Raw genomic sequence first — 21,463 nt, 5'->3', positions numbered from 1 at the left:
GTAGCAGTACACAATTATCGGACTGGAAGTTTATTTAAAGGGAGAAAGGGGGGAAGCAAACCAGCTCCTTGCCTGGAAATGGTGGCTTTATAATGCATTCCACATGGAAGCACTCAATAAATATTTGCCAAAAACACACAACTGAAAAAGAATGTTGCAAAAATAAAATGAACAAACTTGGTCCCAAAGAAGAGATATAAGAAGACACCTCCTCCAAAGCCTTTGCAGGAGGAAGATGGGGGTGGGAGACCATAGGGCCACAAGTGCAGAACATTCCATATATTCAGATTTTTTTCAATGACTGCTTTTGCTGACTTTTTCAAACTCTTCCTCTTTTTTTCCATTTTTAAAAGAATTCTTTGCTATATGGAATAGTTCTCTGAAAGGGAGGAGGAAGAAAGATACAGGGATAAAATTTAGACCGTGTAAAAACAAAAGGTATCAATAAAAATTCATTTAAAAGAAATTTTTAATGTTGAATTTTACTGACATCCTATCCTACCCCACCTCCCTTCTCTTTTTTTGCTCCTGGATCAATACAATGATTCAGGATCACTTAGACTTAATAATGTTTTTAAGGCTAAAGGGGAGCTAAAAAAGAACTGTACTCCCAATCTCCTTAGAGTCCTAGATGATTTTTGAAAAAGTTATTCCCTAATCTGAACCTTGTTTCACTAATAAATAATTTACAGTAAGTATGCTATTTGGCAGCTTCCTTAATAAGAGACTATAATGTCTTACCTACAACATTTCTTAGCTCTAAATTGAATTCCTCTTTGGCACACTAGTTTGTATTTGTTAAAAATACAAAAAACCAGCACCAACCCAAGAAGAGTTAACACCCAGAACAAGCTACCAAGACCTGTAAATAGTTCTCTTGGTTTCAACTATCACCTTTACTTAGATGATTCTGAAATCTGTATTTCCAGACCTGACCTGAGGTGAGCCCTAAGGCCTCCACCTGAACTGTCCCATCAGTACCTCAAACTCAAGTCCAAAATCAAGATTACATTTCTGCTAAACTTGTTCCCCCTCCTGTAGTGAAAAGAGAATCAAGTCTGCATTCAGAAGACCTGGGCATGAATCTCCCTGTGACCTTAGATGAGTTACTAACTGCCCCTGTGGGCCTCATTTTCTTCATCTATGAAATGAAGAAGCTGAACTTAAGATATCTCTGAGGTTCTCTCAAGCTCTGAATCCTAACAAACTTTTCTAGTAAGGTATTGTGTTATACTGAAAAGAGCCAATTTGTAGTCAGAATACCTGGATTGGAATTCCAGCTCTACTTCTTCCTTACCAGGGTGACCTTGGGTGGTCATATCCTCTCTCTGAGCCTCAGCTTCTTCATCTATAAAATGAAAGGACTGAGGTCTTCTCCAGCTCTAAGTGCATGATCCAGTAATCCTACTTCTATCAATGTCACCACCATCAATCCAATGAGCCTTGTTCAAAACCCTATCTTGGACTCCTCTCTCTTTAATCTACTATATCCAGTAAGTTACAAAAAACCTGTCCAAATCCACTTTGATAACATTTCTCATGTCCCCTCCTCTCTATCCCAACTGCTCCAATTCCATATAGGCTCATTACCACCTACCTGATTACTATAATAACATTATTATAAGTCTTCCCAGTCTTCCCACCTCCAATCCATCCTTCGAATGGATGCCAGACTTATTTTCTTAGAATATAAATCTGGTCATGCCACTCATCTATTCAAAAAATTTCAGTCTCTCTTCACAGCCTATTTCTTTCAAACTGTTTTGTCTGGAACTGAAGGACCTACAAAATATGAAACTATCCTATTTTCCCAGTTTTACTTCTCATACTACCCCACACATTTTATGCTCCTGCCAAATAGGACCACTCACCATTTCCTACTCTCCATGCTCCCAGCTCTGTATCTTTACTGACACTGCCATACTACTGGAATGCAGTCTTTGCCCACAGAATTCCTATCCATCCATTAAAATCCAACTCAAATACCACCTGTTTTGTTAAGCTTTTCCTGCCTCTCCCCACTACACAGCTACTTAAGAATTTCCATTCCACCCTGACTTCACAAAGAGAGTTACAAAACAAAACGCTAACACTATTATTATTGATGAGGCATTAACTGGGTAGCCTCCAATCTCTCCCAGATGCTAACACAGTGCTCTGCTCTTAGAACGCACTTGATCAGTTTCTGGAAGTGAAAAATTAACGGGAACAACACTCTCTACAGCCAAACTTTAAAATAAAATATTTTCCCTCCAAGTCCTCAAATGGGTCAAAAATAGTTTTGACAACAGACAAACGAATCTGGATAACTGGGTATAACACTACCCAAAGACAGAGAAAGAGCTCTACTAACTGATCTCCTAAGGATTCTTCCAACCTTAAAGATCCTAAGCTCTGACAGGGATTGTTATATGTTCTGAAACAAAAATTAGTAAATGTAGTTTGATGAAGGATATCACTTTTTTGTGAAGCCTCACTAAAAGTACACCTTCTCCTGAAAGCAAGCCTATCTTGGGAAATCACCGTAGACAAGGCAGCACGGCCTGAATACAAGCGTCCAGCAGAGTGCCAGAGTCAAACAGTACTGTAACAGAGGTTCCGTGTCCATTCATAGTAAAGAAAACTTTGAATATCAAATATACTCTCAGATACCTCTTAAGTTGGTTCCTGGTTTTCTGAGAAGCCCCGACCAGAGGCACTTTTCTCTCTTAATGCTCTCTCTCCTTGGTTTCCCTCCAGATGTACTGAACTATTCCCTTACTTGAAAACATTATGATATGGATCATAATAATATTCAAAGAGCAGTCTGAAGTCTGCAATGCGCTTTCTTTACAACATAGGAGTCTATCAGTCACATTTTACAGGTGAGAAAATCAAGGCTCAAAGATGTTAAGTGACTTACCCATAGTCACACTGCTGTTGTCAGAACCAGGACTCTAACCCAGGTCTTCTAAATTCAGTGCTCTTCCCACTATACCACACTCCCTCTCATGTACTCCTTTCAGCTAAAGTCTAGGAAACAATGTGTGGTAGAATGAGCACTGAATTTAGAGTAAGATCTAGGTTTGATCCAGCAATAGCACTTCCAGGGCTATATCCCAAAGAGATCATACAAATGGGAAAAGGACTCACATGTACAAAAATATTCACAGCACTCTTTTTGTGGTGACAAGAATTGGAAATTGAGAGGATGCCCATCAATTGAGGAATGGCTGAGCAAGCTGTGGTATATAAATGTAATGGAATACTATTGTGCTATAAGAAATGATGAACAGGCTGACTTCACAAAAACCTGGAAAGACTTGTATGGTCTGATGCTGAGAGAAATGAGCAGAACCAAGAGAAGGTTGTACACAATAACAGCCACATTGTGTGATGACTAATATTGATAGACTTAACCCTTCCCAGCAACACAAGGATCTAAGACATCTCCAGAGGCCTCATGGTGGTAAATGCTATCCATATCCAAAGAAAGAACTGTGGAAGTGGAATTGCTATTTTTTTTCTCTTCTGTTGAGTTTTGTTTCCTCTTTCTGATGGTTCCTCCTATTGGTTTTAATTTTTACTTACCACATCACTAATGTGAAAATATGTTTAATAGGAATGTAAATGTATAGCTTATATCAGACTGTGCACTGTCTTGGGGAGGGTGGTGGGAAGGAAGGTGGAGAAAAATTTTAAACTCAAAAGCATACGGAAGTGATTATTGATAAATCAAAATAAATTAAAAAAAAAATCTAGGTTTGAGTCCTAGATGGGCTGCTTACTTGCTGTAAGTCAAGTCATCTCTGAGCCTCAGTTTTCTGATCTGTAAAATGGAGACAGTAATATTTGCATTACCAACACATCAGAAATCTCAAAGTGTTATAAACACAAATTATGTTACCCAGAAGAAAAAATCAGCATAGATAAAAAATGTTGATAATCTAGGAATCAACAACACATTTCAGATTCACAACAGTGCCTGGCACACAGGAGGCAATTACTAAATGTTTGTTATAGAGTGATTAACAACTAATATTAGCTACATTTTCTTTAAAGAGCTCAGGGTTAGTTGAAGCCTTTAGCCTACTTCCCAGTCATTTTGCCAGACTGGCACTGGGTTACACAAGTTTTCACAATCATAAAATGCACAGAACACTGTTGGATTCTGCATTCAGAAAACTCCCACCAAAAAATGGCAGTACAGGTATAGAGAGAAATTCCTCAAAGAAAAATATTCCAAATCTCTTAGAATCTAAACAATTCCCTTCCATCCAGGACAACTACAAGAATGCAGAACTAACGAACATAAGCACCAAATTTCAAAAGGCATACCTTGTAGTTAACAACTTACCTTCTTTTCAATCATAGCTCCTCCAGTCATGAGCTTTCCCTAATTAGCCATCTTTCTAACCCCCTTGAATAACCTCAAACTTACCCTACCCCTCAATAGACTTACACACATTTATTTCTGCTGAAAAGGATTACGTTTTTAATCAGACTATAAGCTACCAGGGATAAAGTTCAGGTCTTTTCCTCCTACCCCTAGTATACCTTGCTACATATGCTACGGCCAGGTAATGATTAATGCATGTTTATATCGCACACTCTAGGGTTAACAAAAGTTTTTTTTTCATTACAACTTGGAAGATATGCAATCCAAGTATTACTACCCCATTTTGGAGCTGAGGAAATAGGCTTAGAGTTAAATGATTTGGCCAAGGACACACACATATCGGTATGTAAGTATTACAGCCAGGATTCAATCCCTATTTCCTTACTCCAAGTTCAGGGATCTTTCCACCACTCCTCACTGCTTCTCTAATAACCAATATTTTTTATAATATATCTGAACAATAATCTGAACAAATATATCTGCCTCCTATGGGCAACAAACCAAACATTAAGTTTCATATCACAATCTACCAATGGAGACATCATATAGAATCATATATTCAGAAATGGAAGAGACCTTAGAGATCACCTAGCCCTAGTCCAATTTCTTCAATTTAAGGATGTGGAAACTGAGGCCCAGAGAGGGGAAATGACTTGCTTCAGGTCATGGTCATACAGTAGCAAGCACAAGCACTAGGATTTGAACCCAAGTCCTCTGACTTCTAATCCAGCACTCTTTCTATTGTACCACAGTCTCCCTTTGGGGTCTCTCTTTGGCCCTGAACTATTTAGCAACTATCAATGACTTAGATAAAGACAAAGACTGTTATCAATCTGCAGATGACTTAATGCCAGGGTCAGCTAATATGTCTAATTCTGACTGAATAAGAATCAAAAAATGTCCTTAAAAGGTTAAAACTCTGGGCTAAATCTAACAAAATAAAATTCAAAGGACAGAAATGTAAATCTTACATTTGGGTTCAAAAAAACACCAAGACAAGCCAGACTGTTTAAATGGTACAGTCCAGCATTGTCTGAAGTAACAAAAACTGCTTGGAAGAGATAATAGCAGTTATTCTCTGATGCCATTTGACCAGGTTAGGGCTATACTTCTAATTTCTCTAGCCCCTGCACTCAATAAAATGTTTGTAACAATAACTTATATTCACCAAGCATGCTTTATGGTGACAAAGTACTTTACTGTCTCACTTGAGCTTCATTCCGCAGCAGGAAGTACATATATTATTCTCCTCAAAGAAAAAAAACAGGCTCAGAGTAGTCAGGGCATACAAGTATTAAGTGGCAAAGGTGGGACCAGACCAACTCTAGGGCTCTTTCCATAATTACCCAGTATGTTCTAATAAATATTTAATAAATAAATATTGACCCCTTATGGAACTTCCAGCCTGAAATTTATTATGGTAATAATAGCATTTATATGGAGCTTTTAAGGTTTGCAAAGTTCTAAATACTTGAAGCTATTTACATTTTCAAAATACACAAACCGATTACCAATTGCTGTGGAAAGTAGTACTTTCACTAGTCCGAAACCTATTTCAACCTACAAACTTCAAAGGGGATGGGATAGAGTCAGGACAGTTCTATGGTTCTCTGGATTTGATGAACAAATTGGGGCTTCCCAATCTTTTTCAAAATAAGGTTCCAACCATTTAGTCCCTGGCAGATAGATTCTGTATCTTTAGGGAAATAAAAATGCAGAGAAATAACTGCAGTCAAAGGAATTAATTTGTCCATCAAGGAGAATGAAGTGAAAGCAAAGGACTCACTCCCTATTCCATAAGCATACTGGACAAGGACATAAATAAACAAGAGACATCTCAATATCAAGAGTTGGAGAGGGACGAGGAGGGGAAAGAAACCACATTGACCGAAAAGAGGGATAGCAGCCTCAGAGCCGCGACAGGCTGAAGCCACAAGAGCAGAAGGAAAGGAAGGCCAGGATCCACTGCCATTCTCAAAGCCTTAACTACAGCCAGCCTCACCTATCCACAAGCACCCCGGAAGCAACACAGCTCCTCATTCCCAGGGAAGGCAGGTGAGTCCTCATTCCCAAACAAGAGCAGCGGGGGGTACAGGTCTGGTGCAAGAAGGCACAACCTAGGGCAAACGTTGGCTGATGTGTCCCAGCTCTGTCAATTCCCCACCACCACTACCACAACTTCTCCAGGAGGGAGGGTGGAAGAAAAACCCGAAAGATACATTACAGGGATGTAGGTATAGGGGGGCAGAGGGACACGACACTTACCCTACACGCTTTCCTACATGAGAACTCTCCCCCGTCATCCTGCCCTTTACTCCAACCAGGATGCCCCCCCATTTGTCCCCTACTCTTCCCTCCAAAACCCATTCCCCCTAAATCAGGACCCTTCCCCCTTCCTTTACTCCAACCAGGACCCCCTCCCCCACCAACTCCTCCTCCTTCTCCCCTAACCAGGACCCCTTGTCCCCCCCAGCCCTATTCCCCCTAACTAGGACCTTAGCATTTACACCACGCTGCTGAGTTCCCTCTCTCGTTGCCTCTACTAGGTGGAGGAATGCAAAAGGAAAACTTTTTTGTTTTTTAACTCTCCCCACAATTACCGCTCTCACCGCCGCGTTAGAGAAAACCTCGGGTCTCGGAGGTTAAACGCGTGTCTCACCCCGCCCCCACCAGCTCCCGCAGCTCGGCTCCACAGCGCCCCCCACCCCGCCCCCACCGCCTTGGCAGAGCGTTTGCGCACTAAGGTCTCCCGGGCCCCATTCCCCGCCTGCGCACGTACGAGCGTGCATTCGCCATGTGTGCGTTAGGGGGTAGGCCCCGGGCGGTCGGCAGCGACGCTGCCTCGCCCCCTCCTGCTTCCCCCCTCCCTTCCCCCGCCTTAACTTCGCTCTCTCCCCGCCCCTCCTCCTCCTACCCAATCCCTCCCTCCCTCCTCTGGCCTCCCTCCTCCCCTTTCCCTCCTCCCCCAGCCGGGAGCCGCGGCCGCCTCAGGAGCCCGGAGCCCGAACCGCCCAGCGACACCCCCTCCCCCTGCCCCCGCCCACCCCGGCCCCGAGCCCCGACCCGAGCCTCGGAGCGGGAGCCGAGTGTGCGCCCGAGGGTGAGTAGGCGACCCCTCCCCGCGCCCCCACCCCCTATTCCCGAAAATCCTCCCCAGTCTAAAACCGGAGAATCTAATTATGCGGACCACCCCCCCAAAAAAAAACCTCCCGACCCCCACCCGGGATCCCAATGCGCCCCGCGCTGTATCCAGCCTCCGTCCTCCGGGCATCTAGCTATTCGGGGGACCCCCACCGTCCCTCTTCGCCCACCTGCCCAGTCCAGGTGTGTGCCCCCTCCCCCACGATGCGCCCTCCAGGGTTCCTTTCCCCTCCCCGCCGCCCGCCCTTTTTTCGGGGATCCAGATGTTGTCTTCCCATCCCCCTACCCCGGCCGAAGCTTTAGTTTGGTGGGTTGGGGTTGGGTTTTGTTGTTGTTTTGGGGGGTTTTTGTTGGGGTTTTTTTTGTTGTTTGTTTATTTACGGGGTGGAGAGAAGGGAACAGTGTCGCATGATCTGATAGACTCCGTAGATTTTACCGCCGCCCCCCTAGACACAAACACGCGAGCGCGCGCACACACGCACACGCACACGCGCGCACGCGAGTGGAATCTTTGCCTGCGCTGGGCCCCGGGCTGCGGTATGACTGCTCCGTGTCCCCTGGCCCAGACTGGGGGAGATTGAGCCAGGGAGGGGTGTTGAATGTGAGTGTGAGTGTGTGAGTGTGTGTGTGTGTGTGTGTGTGTTGTGTTGTGTTGTGTATACGTGCTCCTTGTGAGTGTCCTTCCACCCCAGCACAATGCAGTCTTATTCACGGCACTGGCCCGAGGCTTGCTGGAGAGGGCGGTGGGAAGATCTAGGCTGGACGGGCTAGTGGGGAACCTGAGGCTTCTGAAAGGCACTCCTTTTCTGCCTGAGGTGGGGATAGGTAAGGATAGGCTTCTGCCCCTTGTCCTGCGTGGAGGCCGACGGGGCTGTTGGGGAATGGAGAGGTCAGTGGGGGAGGTGGGAGCCTGGCTGTCCTTGGTGCTGCCACCTGCCTGGGTCGTTGTGGGCATAGGCTTGGCATCCACAGGGAATGTCCAGCCACAATTCTGGTTCCTTCTGTAGCCCAGAAAGAGTATATATGTGTATGTTTGGGGGGGTGCCCTTGCTTCTGCCTACTAGGGTGCTGATGCCAACTCAGAGGGTTACATGAACATTGAGGTACTGGAGTTGGGAGTGTCTACCCAACTGCTGAGGAACACTGCCTTCCCTCACCTCCCTACCCTGAGTGGAAAGAAAAGGTTGGCATGGCCGCCCTCCAGGGCATTGGGGTGGCATTAGAGTCCAGGCCCTGGCATGCCCAAAGTATTGCATTCTGGGACCTGTAGTTCAGCCTGTCTTTCCCTGATAGGTAGAGGGAAAGTGATAGATTGGCATCCTCCTATCCTATACCCTCCTAGGTCATAGAAACACAGGATGCCATTCAGTGCTAGAAGAGATTTTTAGCCTAATACTCTCATTTTCACAGAGGAGAAGAGGGCATAAAGCAAAATGACTTGGCCAAGGTCGCACAGCTAATTAGTGGCAGAACCAACACCAGAGCCCAGGTCTTGTGGTTCCCAGCCAAAGCTCTTTTCATTATTCCACACTGCCTTCCTCTCTGGTCCTGAGCAGTGCCATCATTACTCAGATGTGACTGGAGGGCACAAGGGGAATAGTGGCCCTGGAAACAGCTCTGGTGGGAAGCCCCAAAGAACGGATAGCACAGGAAAGACCCTTTGTCACATTTTCAAAATAAGCTTAATCATAGCTGTCTTCACTTAAGCAGGCCCAAAATAAACCCTGTTGGTTTTGTGTTTGTTGTTGTTTTTAACCAGCCCCTTCCCCCACTAAACAACCTGACAATAACAAGTCCCTGTTGTGCCTCAGAGTTTCTCTTAAGAAAGCAAAAGCTAAATTAGAACTAGAAAAAAGATTACAGATCATTTAGTCACACACTCTCTCTCTCTCTCTCTCTCTCTCTCTCTCTCTCTCTCTCTCTCTCTCTCTCTCTCTCTCACCAGTTTTATAGACGTGGAAACTAAGGTCTAGAAAGTGACATGACCCAGGTTGTAGGGTTCATCAATGGTAGAGCCAGGATACCAGCCTCAGTCTCCTTGGCTACTATCTTTTTTCTATGGGTAAAAACTTGCAGTGGCCTGCAATTTAAATCCAGGAAGGACCTCCTGGTGGGAAAAATTTACCCTCAAAGCAAATAAACCCTGAGTCATGGATGGCCACAATTGATAGATGTGTGTACCACCTGAGTTAGCCCTGAAGTTATAGAAGATACAGAAAAGTTGGAGGTTGAGTAAAGTTATCTTCCAGTGGGAGAACTGGAGGGTCTAGAGAAACTTAAATTTTATACCATCACCAACAGTCCCCAAGGCAGCTAGTTGGTGCAGTGGATAGAGAACTGGGCATAGAGTCAGGAAGACCTGAGTTCAGATTTGGTCACACTAGTTGTGTGACTTTAGACAAGTCACTTCACCTGTTTGCCTCAGTTTCCTCAACTATAAAATGAGCATGGTAATAGATCCTACTTCAAAGGGTTGTTATGATAATCAAATGAGATAGTATTTGTAAAGCACAATGCCTGGTTCATAGTAAAGGCTAAGTAAATTGTTTATTCCCTCCTCCCTTCAAGTTACTTTGATAATAAATAATCTTTTTCACTTTTATATTACTTTTGCTTCTCAGGCCCATTCTTAAAATTTTATCCTTACTAGGACATTTCTGCCCAAGGCAGAGATGTTATCATCCCTCTATTATCAACAGAAAGATCTAGAATTGGAGAGGGTTAGGGATTTGTCCAAGGTCACTGAGTCACCTAGCTAAAACTAGAGCCCTGGTCTCTTATCTACTAACCAAGGCATCCTCCTGATGGAGTATACTTTCTAACTATAATTACAAGTCCTAAATTACAATTTCCCCTGCAGTTCTACAATAATAAACTTTAAGCTGTAACCCTCTCCCTTCACCCATTGTCACCTCACAATAGCAAAACCCTGAGTTGGCCTGAAAATAAACCCTTTGCCAACTTAAATTAAGCATCTTAATCAAACTAGGAGAATATCTTGACGCCACTGGCATCCTAGTACGAGGAGGAAAGTTACTACCACCTGTCATAAGAATTCCACTCTGGTCTCTTGTAGACGCATTGTGCTGCAATGAAAATTATACTGGTTTGGATATCAGAAGACCAAGGTTCCTAGTTTTGCTCTTTACTAGCTGTTTTACTTTGGGCAAGTCATTTAACCATTCTACACCTAGGTCTTCTCTTCTGTAAAATGCAGATAATAATACCTACAAAACCAACTTGGGACTGTAGGACTTAGAGCCAAATAAGAGGGAACTTGGAAATCATCTCTAGGGGCGTCGTGAATATCAAATGGAATAATGTGTATGAAGTTCTTTATAAACTATACAGTGCTATATAAATGTGAACTATTATATTCTTCTCCAATGCTCTTCAAAATCTTAAACTGCATAAAACCTGTTCCTCTGCCCCCTTAGCCTCCCATCATCACCTCTGCCATTTTTCTCTTCCTTCTGCTCATTTCCTCCACTTCCATTGATCCTACAACAACCATAGCTAGAATAACACTCCAGCAGAGCTCCTTTTCAATTTCAGTTCTTGAACTAATAAAGCAGCTGGCATGACTCTTACCTACTCACCCTGATTGGGTGGTTAGGTCATGAAGGTCCCTTGCCCTCGGGACTATGGGGAATGGGAGTAGGCAGTGCCACACAAACTGCCAGGATCCCCTGAAATGGAAGGGAGATGGGAAATTGGAGCTTGAAAGGGATTTATCTTTGTATCTTGACCTCAGAATGTGCCTTTAGTGCAGGAAAAGAGAGGTATTGCAACAACCTCTGGAGTAAAGGGGATGGTTTCGAGATGGAGAGGGACTTTGAGCCTAAATTTGTACCCTTAACTTCTGGGTACTTTTGTTTACATACCCAGTAAAGACACAGATGCACCTACCTGAGAGACAGCCCATAACTGATATATGTTGTATCTTTACACCAGCACTGGCATTATGTACCTATACACTCAAAGCAGTTGTTCAGTAATTCAATAAGCATTTATTAATTGCTCTTAAATGCATAGGGCTTTTATCTAGGCACTGGGAAGGGGGAGGTAGTCTCCCCTATATACACAGATACACACACCCGTGTGCCATCCATATGGTCTCTGTTAACTGGCTCCCCCTTCTCCTGAATTTGGATTTTGAATTTCTGTTCTACTTCTTACTACCTGTGTGAGATCTCACACCAAACCCTTCCTTACTCTGCGCCTTGGTTTATTCTCTTTAAAATGAGAGTGATTTCAGCTATTTGATTTCTAATGATCCTGTGAACTTCAAATGCATTACCACTCCCCCTTCCACTACAACCCCGAGTTTGTTAGGTCAGGGAGATGTCTTGCCCTCCACCTACAGTCAACCCCCAGGGAAGACAAGGAGTTGGGGTGAGGGGGCCGAGAATCCCATTGAGTCATGGCTAGCGCCAGTGGGAAGAGGCTGCCTTCTCTCTTAGAATCACTGCCACGCCCCTGCATTTGTTGTTTGGCCTCAATCTAGGCGGTTCCTGTCCCCAGGCCCCCACAGTCTCCTCATCTACTCAAAGTGATCCCTCTTGGGAAGCTAGTGAGTGAGTGAGTGTGGAGAGGAAGGAGGGAGAGCAAAGAAGCTGCTGCTTTGGCCTCCTTAGGGCCTTCTGTAGCCTTGGGTCAATGCCCCCTCCATTCCCCAGGCTCTCCTAGAGCCCAGGTGTCTAGGCCAGGGATTGGCTGGGCTCTTTCTCTTAGGGTAGGGCTACTATCTGCCCCACCCTAACATACTTCCCTGAGGGAGCTTAGGGAGATCTATAAATAACAGAGGTGAAGCCAGGTCTTCAGTGTAAAAAAAGGGGGGGGGGAAGGTGTCATTTTATTGTCCGCTCCACATCGAGCCCCCTCCCACCCTCAGAGGGCATTATTGGAAATGGTAAAGCTTAAAACCTCCCCACTCCCCTGTGGTTCACCAGTGGTGCAGCTTAGTAGAAGGTGTGGCATTCCCAGACAGCCCTGCTCTGTGAAAAAAGCTTAGCATTCCGGGAATTGTAGGCTGTAGGCTGTATGGGCTAGATGGAGAGAAAATGACAGGAAGAGAATTATTTTAAAGTTTGTAAGCTTTAAGAAATAAAAATCTTAATAAGAATAATCCTAGCCGTTTACTCAGTAATCATATTATTGGAAATATACCCTAGGACAGCACAAAGACCATTCTCTTTTTTTAAATGTATAGCAGGACTGTATGTGATTGCAAAAATTGTAAACAACCTGAACATCCAACAGTTGGTGAATGCTGAGTAAACAATGACACAAATTTTTATGTGATATTTTTTTAAAACCTCCCTAACATTTGGATCTATTCGTAGATGGAATGGGTCGTTCAGGGGTGGTGGGTTCCTCCTCGGTGGAGGTCTTTAGGCAGAGGCATCCGTCAGGTTGTGGTGAAGATTCTTCTTCTGGTATGGACTGGAGTAAGTAGTCGATGAAGTTCCTTGAAACTACAATTCTGTGATTTTCTTTGTGGCCCCTATGTAGGAAACATAGCTCAGCAGGATCCTGCTTGAGAAAGCTGGGTTGAGAGGAGAGGGGAGAAGAAAGAATAGATCTCAGGACTTAGTACATTCTCTCTGTGACCGTGCGTAGAGGTACTCTGGTGAACCAGACCCAGAAATCCATATTGCCACTTAAAACCTAGACTCCCCACCCTTCCTTAAGAGAACAAGAAACCTAAAGCAGTATCCAGGTAGGCTAATCATCCATTTTTGTTGATGCCATTTAAATGTGTTATGGTACCTAACACTCTGTCTTGAATATTTGTAGGTGCTTAATAAATATTTATTGGATAAATGAATCAATAAGAAATTTTAGAGCTAAAAGGGGTCTTTTCCTTCAACTCCTTCATCTTTCATGTGACACCTAGTTTATAATGATACACGTTTTTCATGAAGGTGCCCACACTTTCCACCCTTGCAGATGGAGTGAAACACCTTCATTCTTTAATGGTCTTCCCTAGTTCTGCTGGCCAAAAGAATTAATTGTGGTAGTGGTCAGCCCTCCAAATGGTGAACCTCTCTTATATACAAGCCATAATCAGGCAGTACTTGAAGCTTTAATAGCTTAGCAGGTACCTCCACAGAGTTCCAGCTATGTTGTCACAGTCTTTAAACCCAATCACCTCCACACTGTTGATGAGGAAGAATTTAGTAGAGAAATAATGCCTTTAGTGTGAACAGGATAGATTGCCTCTGGCTCTCTTTTGTATCCTCCTACAGGCAGCCACCATGATCTGGTTTAATATAACACCCCCTTCCCCCTCCACTTAACATCACTATCCCCTTGCAGCTACTCTGAGATCCCAGTTCATCTCTTTCTTGTCCTACTCTTAGCAAGGGTCTAGGCCTTATGAGATGGAGTGGGAAGGAATTGGAAGGAGAAGGAAATGAGAACTGGAGAGCATGAAACTTGAGTCCAGCTCCTCCTAAGAGGGAGAGAAGGGGGGAAGCAACTCTGAGCCCACTTCTCAGGGGCTGGGGGGGCAGACTCTATGTCTGGGGACCCCCCCCCCCCCCCCCCCACACACACACACACACGCAGGTCCTTGTCTTCGATGGCCAGATCTTCCCATTCCCAGAGTTCCTCAGTCTGCCTAGACTGGTTTTCTAGACTAAGGACTAAAGGCATCCCCTTCTTTTCACTTATACTGCCCCCAAGGGCCATGGGGGTGAAAGGAGGCTAACCCTAAGACCTTCAACTGACCCTTTTCTTCCATTATTGCAGGAAGACGATGCTGCAATAGCAGCCACAATGCCCTTTCCGCTGGGCGACCCGATAGTCAACAACAACTCGGAAGCCAAGGATTACTGTTACAAAGCCCGGATCAGAAGCACTGTACTCCAAGGGCTGCCTTTTGGGGGAATTCCCACAGTACTTGCACTTGATTTCCTATGCTTTCTTGTGAGTGCTCAGACTCCCTCCAGTCTCTGCCATGGAGAACTCCCCTAGCTCCAACCCCAAGCATAATCGGGGATACACGTAGTTCTATCACCACCCCTCAGCAATAGACAAATACCTATTCCGGTGCAGACCTCCTAACAAAAACCTAGTCTTTCTGTTCACATATAACTAAGGGATCCTCTCTTCCCCTCCTTCCCTTCCTTCCCTGACCTGCTAATAATATTCCAAGCTCACATCTCTGGCCTCAGACCCCATCTTATCTGGACCTCCCACTTACCCTAATCACTAAGACCCTTAAATTATCAACATTGTCCTTTCCATTTAGAGGATGTGCAGAACCCCTAGTTTTACCAATCTCCTCCCTATATCCTTTGCACTAGTTGTTGCTGTTCCTGTTCTCTGTCCTGCGAAAGGTGGCCTGGGACTATGGACGACTGGCCTTGGTTACCGATGTTGACAGGTGAGGATGGCGGAGGGGGGAGGGAGGAGACAGAGACAAGAGTTACCCCTGTTTTCTAAAACTATGCCTTTCCCCATTCGAGGTCCCCTCATTTTCTCTTTTCCTCATGAGTGTGACTGTGCTCTTCTCCTACCCCTTCCATATCTGTTGTTGTTTTGGATAGGGGCATGTGCTTTAGGGTCTTGGGGGAAAATACAGCAGTGAGAAGTGATCTTCAGTTAGAAGGTAGTACTCACCAGGGGGAGGAGGGTCACGGAAAGGATGCTGCCAGTCCTTTCCTTCAGGCCTTAACACTCTCTATTCTCTGTCCTCAGGATGCGACGCCAGCAGAAAGACCGAGTGGAACAGGAATAGTACGTGGGGCATCAGCCCCTCTCTTTCCCCTGCAAACCATCTTCCCTTGCTCCCTTGCTTTCTCACTTCTCATCTCTTGCCACTGTGATGTTTTCTTTTGCAGTTTGTCTCTCTGCAGTCTCGTGGTGGTTTCGGGATTAACTCAGGCGGTGTGCTTTGCAAAGCAGGGAATTCCTCAACTTGTCTCTGGGTTTCACACACACACACACACACACACACACACACACACACACACTCTCTCTCTCTCTCTCTCTCTCTCTCTCTCTCTCACACACACACACACACACACTCTCTCTCTCTCTCTTTCTCTCTCACTCGCTCTTTCTCACTCTCACTCTCCTGACCTACCCTTTCCCAAAATTGAGCATCGAAAGGATTACAAGACTGGGGCTGAGGCAGTCGTCCAGATTTTTTTTATTAGGGAATATAAAAAAGAGGATCCAATGGACATCAGACCTTTCCTACCTGGACGCACTCAAACTCACCCTCAACTGCAGAGACAAGAAGGAGGTTCCTTGTGGCTTCCTTCCCCCTAAGTTCCTATTCTTTAGATTCCAGGGTTCCCTCCTAACTTCCTTTGGCCTGGTGGCCAGGAAGTGTACCCACCCCCAGCTGCAGGATCAGAACTGTCCAAGGAGCACCGGCTCCTACCCTCCTTCCAGCCCCTCTCCCAGCCCTGACCTTCTTGCCTTGGTCTCTGTTTGCAGGATAGAAGCTGCTTTTGCTGCTGCTGCTGCTGCTCCTGCTGCTGCTGCTGCTGCTACTACTACTGGGTGGGGGAAGGGGAGTAGGAGGGTAATGGGCCAGTTCTGTAGATGTCTCCCCCAAACACCTCCCTACAGGATAGGATTTGGGAGCCAGCTCTCCTCCCATCAGACACAGGATCAGGGGAGAAGGGACTTTACAGAAGAGATTCCTTGAAAGAGTCCCTTTGCAAGCTAACAAAGCCTGCTGTTTCTCATGAGGATGGTACTGCTGCCCCCTGCTGGGCAGTTGCTCACACTGCAATGCAGATATCCAAAGGTTGCCCCTTTTAAGCCCTTAATTCTAGTCAGGACCAGCCCGTCCTTCCTGCAGAAACAGAGGTCACGCAGGAGTTGGCTCAGCTGCCTTCTGTCCTGGACTAATGTCCAGAGTATCCTACCCCCACCTAACCCATCAGAAACTGCTTGGCAGTTCACAGTATATAGTATATATGTGTGTGTGTGTATATATATATCTTTTAAGCTGTTCTACCATCTTGTGAGATGGGTAGTACAAATATTATTATTCCCATTTTGCAGATGTGGAAACTGAGGTTCAAAGATGTTAAATGACTTGGCCATGCTCATACAGCTAGTAAGTGTTAGAGCTGGGATTTGAACACAGGTCTCTCCTAACTCCAGGTCTAGTACTTTTCCTCTGCTCTCTCTAGTTCTTTCACGTCTAACCTCAGTCTCTCTGTTGGAACACAAATCTATTTCTTACCGTTGCATTCCCCATACTCAACAGCTCATATATATAATCATATAATTCACATTTATGTAGCACTCTTACAAGTTTAAAAAGTGTTTTCCTCACATCTGCCCTGCAAGTTGGGGATAAATATATGGACTTTCTTCTGTAACCTCTCAGTAGTACCAAAGCTAGAAGAGGTCTTAGAGCTCATTTAGTTCATTCCTTACCTCTGACAGATGAGAAAATGGCATTGCTAAAGAAGCATTCCCCCAGAAGAGAAGTGGCACAGCAGAGCAGAAAGTAATTTGGGTGTTTGGCCGGGCTCTTCCCTTGACCAGCCACCCTCTCCAGGCTTCAGAAGGCTTTAGGCACCATCCTTCTGCCTCCCTTTTAGACTCTGTTTTACCAAGACAACTTCTATTTCTAAGAGCTGGGAAGGACCTGAGGGATCATTGAACTCTACCCCCTCCTTTTATTATTAAGGAAATTGAGACCCTGGGGAATAAAATCACTCAAGTCACAGAGAGTTAGAATTAGAACTCTGGTGTCTTGACTCCCAGTACAATACTCTTTCCACCATTCCAGCTCTTACATTTACTAACTATATGATAATAGGCAAGTCACTCAACTTCTCTGGGCCTTAGCATTCTCATCTGTAAAAAGGGGGTAATGATACTTGAAGCTTCTTACCTCATAGGGTGGTTGTGAAAAAAGTAGTTTGCAAGCACTGAATGGAATTATTACAACTCAGTAGCTAGGTGGTGCAGTAGATAGAGTGCTGGGCCTGGAGTCAGGAAGACTTACCTTCCTGAGTTCAAATCCAGCCTCAGATACTTACTAGCTGTATGACCCTGGGCAAGTCACTTAACCCTGTTTGCCTCAGTTTCCTCATCTGTAAAATGAGCTGAAGAAGGAAATGATGAACCAACCCAGTATCTTTGCCAAGAAAACCCCAAATAGGGTCACAACATCGGACACAACTGAAACAGCTAAACAATAAAATAATTACAACTCAGCTTGCTCATTTGATTCCAAATAGACTTACACTCTAGTCTCTGCCTTGGCCTCATCTCACACCCATCATCTTCCTCAAGGCCAACCCCTGCCCTTTTCTAACCACCTCCTGGACTTCTCCCTACCCTTTTTCCTTCTAACCACCCCCATTCTTTTCATTCATGCAGCATTGATTGAGTACCTACTGTGTTCACAAGCCTGTACTAGGCATCCCCAGGCCTCCTTGAGAAAGAGAGGAGACAGAAATGGGAAAAAGGGAAGAGGAATCACCCCCATCCCTGTCTTTCACCCCACATTCCCGCTTTGCCTTTCTCTGTTGCCCTGTGCCTTCCTTGGCCCACAGAGCTATGGTGTAGTAGCATCCTCCCTCCTGTCTGAGGTAGGGGAGGGCATCAAACAGTTCTTCTCTAACCCTTTTCTCCTTCCACCCCCAACCCCCACTTTTCAGTATGTCCTCAGCAATGCAGGCAGACAGCCATGACCGCTACGAGCGCCTCACTTCTGTCTCCAGCTCCGTGGATTTTGAACAGAGAGACAATGTAAGTGACCTCCTCATTTCCCCTTTTCTCTACCGTGAGCAGTGGTGACCAACAATTTCATCTTCAGTTGTAAGGAACAGAAAGGCAAGGGTTCAACCCCACTAACCCCTTAAAAGCCATCTAGCCTAGCCCCTCCATTTGTCAGATGAGGAAGCTGAGGCCCGGACAAATGAAGAAACCACTTGCTTGTTAATCGTCAAACCTGGACTGGAACCCAGGTAGCTTGACTCTTCATTCAGTGCTTCTCCCATTGCCCCACTGCTTCAACATGCAACAGAAATTTCTGTGTTAAAAAAGTATTTCCAATCCCTATCTAATTCATTTCAGGCTAAGTTCCCTACAAATAAGTGGTGGCTTTTACCCTCCACCTTTTCCTTTCTTCCCCAAAGGTGAGTATTTCCAGGGAGTCTTTAGGAGCTCCAACTTGATCCTTTCTTGGGCAGTTTTCCCTGAGCTAACTAGACACCCTCCTCCCCTAAGAGCTCGGGCTTCTGCTGCTTCTTCCCCAACAGGGAGAAAAACAAACAGGACAGGAAACCACCAAGGAACATGGCCAAACAACCAGATGGCATCCTTATCCCTCGTCCATGACTTTCTCCCTACCTAGTAACATCCTAAATTAGTCACTGTCCTTAACCAGGAGATGGTAGCCAATAAGAGCATCTAGTGTGGCAGTGGCCCACCCAGGGTCCAAAAGCCTCATCACCCCTGACAAGGTAACTCAGGGTTACCTTACAGAGGTCTGACAGAGCAATTCAATTCAACAGACATTTATTAAGCTCTTGCCTCATGCATGGGTGCTATACTAGGCTTTGGGGCTACAAAAAATATGAAATGAGACTTAGTTCCTTCTCTCAAGATGCTTATCTTTTGGGGGAGGGGGAGTAGCATTCACACTAATAAATGATAATACAAATTAAGTGTTAAGTACCAAGGACTTAAGACTATACAAAGTGCTCCAAGAAATTCTAGAAGTGAGAGATCACCTCCACCTAAGGAGATCGGGGGAAGCTAGGAGATATCACCTGAGGTGGACTTTGAAGGAAAGAAAGGATCTTAACAGGCTTGGAGATACAGGAAATCCATCCCAGGTTTGCAGGAACAAAGGTGAGAAGATGAGACACAACCAGGGGGCTTTTAGCAGTCCAATTTGGCTGAAGCCTGATGTGATGGGAAAATAGTTAGATGAATGAAAAAGCATCTGTTAGCCTCTTCCTGGCACTTGGCTAGGTGCTGGGGATAAAATACAGTTATGATGCAGTAACTCTCTTAAAGGAGCTTCTCTTCCAATAAGGGAAGCCTTTCCATACAGAGGAATGATGGCCGGGGAAGGGAGTCTTTGTCTGGAGGAGTCACAGAGATGATGTGGAGAGCCAAAGGGCACTTGACTGGCATGTCTTTTCCCAGAGTAATAGTATTATTGATGACTGTTATCAGAGGGGAAAAGACATATCCGTGTGGTGACTGAGCAGATGGCAAGATGTTTGGAATGGATTTGAAGCATGGGTTGGGGCTAGCCAGGATAGAGAGATGGTCCAGAAAGGGATACTATTCCAGGTGGGAAAGCAGGGTGGTCAGTGGCAGGTTAGATGCCAAGATATCTCTAAAGTTGCATAGCTGTGAAACATCATCTAGACTAGAGCCATCTTCATGTAGTTAGTTTGGTGAATTTCCACTCATTTGGCAGTCAAGCTTAGGTAATACTGGAAAGGTAAACTCGAATCAGCTGGTGGGAGGCCTTACATGCCAGGCTAAGGAGTTAGTCTTTCATGCAAGAGAAGGTACGAAGCCACTAATCATTTTTTTGAGCAAGGGTATGTTATCCAAGCTGATAGTTACAAAGACAATTTGGGGAGTGTTGTGAAGTGAGACAAATATGAGAGTAAAGAGAAAGCCTGGAGACTAGGGGACCACTGTTACAACAGTCTGTCAGAGGCAGTGAGTAACTGAGCTAGGATGGTGGCAGTATGATTGGAGAGAAGGAAAACAACGGATTTTAGAAAATAACACTTAACATTATCGGCTGAATGTGAGTCGGGTGGAGGTTGAGGAAGAGAGCAGTCAAAGATTCTAAGATATTCAGTCTCGGTGTGTGGGAGAAATAAAGTAGTTGATGAGAAGGACAGAATGCTTTTAAACTTTATTTTAAACCTGAAAAAATAAATCCCTCAGTATATATCTATGTGGTCCAAAACAAATTCCCACATTAACCATGTCCGAGAATCTGTGTCTCTGAATCTTAGGTTCATTGCTGCTCTTTCAGGAGGTGAATGGCATGTTTCATCTTCGTTCTTTTGCATTCATGGTTTATCATGACATTGATCAGAGTTCTAGTCTTTCAAAGTTGTTTTTCTCAATCATGTTATAATCACTGTAAATTATTATCCTAGTTCTGCTCACTTCACTCTTCATCAGTTCATAAAGTTCTTTCCAGTTTTCTATTTCATCATTTGTTATGGCACAGTAATATTCAGCAACATTCACATTCTTCAGTGAATTTAGCCATTCCCCAATAATGACAATACACTCATAGTTTTCCAGTTTTTGCTTACCATAAAAAGAGCTGCTATAAATACTTTGTACACATGGATCCATTTCCCCTTTCTTGGAGCTACAGATCTAGTAATAATATTACAGTCAGAGGTGTTCAAAGATTAGTGATTTTCTGGGCATTGTTCCAAATTTCTTTCTAAAATGACTGGGCCAAGTACCAGCTCTCTCAGCTGCTGTACCTGTTTTGCCACAGCCCTTCCAGCATTTGTCATTTTCCTTTTTTGTCATCCTTGCCAGTCTGGTAAGTGTGGGACAAAACCTCAAATTTACTAGAATTTGCGTTTCTCTAATTATTAGTGATTTAGAGTATTTTTAAAAATATATAATTGTCAACATTTTGGATGTCTTTGAAAACTGCCTTCTCATATCCTTTGACCGTTTGTCTGTGGGAAAATGGCTGTTAGTCTTATAAATTTGAGTTCTTTATATATCTTAGAAATGAGACTTTTATCAGAAAAACTTGTTTCTGTTTTAAATTTTAATGTATTAGATTTGTTTGAGCAAAACCTTTTTAACTTAATGTAATCAGTTATCTATTTTATCTTGTGTGATCCTTTCTATCACTTGTTTAGTCATGAACTCTTCCTCTATCCATAGATCCAAGAGGTAATTCTTCCTTGCTTCTCTGATTTATTTATAATGTGACCTTTTATA

At 44.4% G+C, this 21,463-nt stretch overlaps 2 protein-coding genes across 7 annotated transcripts in view; one reads left to right on the top strand and one right to left on the bottom strand.

The window, feature by feature from the left end:
- Positions 1-7,073, bottom strand: part of MRPL14 (mitochondrial ribosomal protein L14) — a 34,515-nt gene extending 27,442 nt beyond the window's left edge. The window contains exons 1-3 of one of the 6 annotated variants that reach the window (XM_027838300.1): positions 6,979-7,067; positions 6,381-6,495; positions 3,768-3,808 (exon numbers count right to left, since the gene is read on the bottom strand). The gene's annotated coding sequence lies outside the window, so the exon portion shown is untranslated. Of the gene's footprint in view, positions 1-3,767; positions 3,809-6,380; positions 6,496-6,978 lie in introns of all 6 variants that reach the window. The other 5 variants (XM_027838303.1, XM_027838301.1, XM_027838304.1 and 2 more) reach the window with 5 other exon arrangements.
- Positions 7,074-7,419: 346 nt separating this feature from the next.
- TMEM63B (transmembrane protein 63B) overlaps positions 7,420-21,463 on the top strand; it is a 40,593-nt gene continuing 26,549 nt past the window's right edge. Inside the window, 5 exon segments of the mRNA XM_027838305.1 lie at positions 7,420-7,478; positions 14,276-14,452; positions 14,833-14,912; positions 15,227-15,265; positions 18,166-18,256. Coding sequence (XP_027694106.1) covers positions 14,303-14,452; positions 14,833-14,912; positions 15,227-15,265; positions 18,166-18,256 — 360 coding nt within the window. The 5' untranslated portion in view covers positions 7,420-7,478; positions 14,276-14,302.

Source organism: Vombatus ursinus, unplaced genomic scaffold (assembly GCF_900497805.2).
Source record: "Vombatus ursinus unplaced genomic scaffold, bare-nosed wombat genome assembly UNPS02014826.1, whole genome shotgun sequence".
NCBI classification, from domain to species: domain Eukaryota; kingdom Metazoa; phylum Chordata; class Mammalia; order Diprotodontia; family Vombatidae; genus Vombatus; species Vombatus ursinus.
The sequence above is the reverse complement of the archived record's forward strand: the minus strand, read 5'-3'. Positions and strand labels throughout refer to the sequence as shown.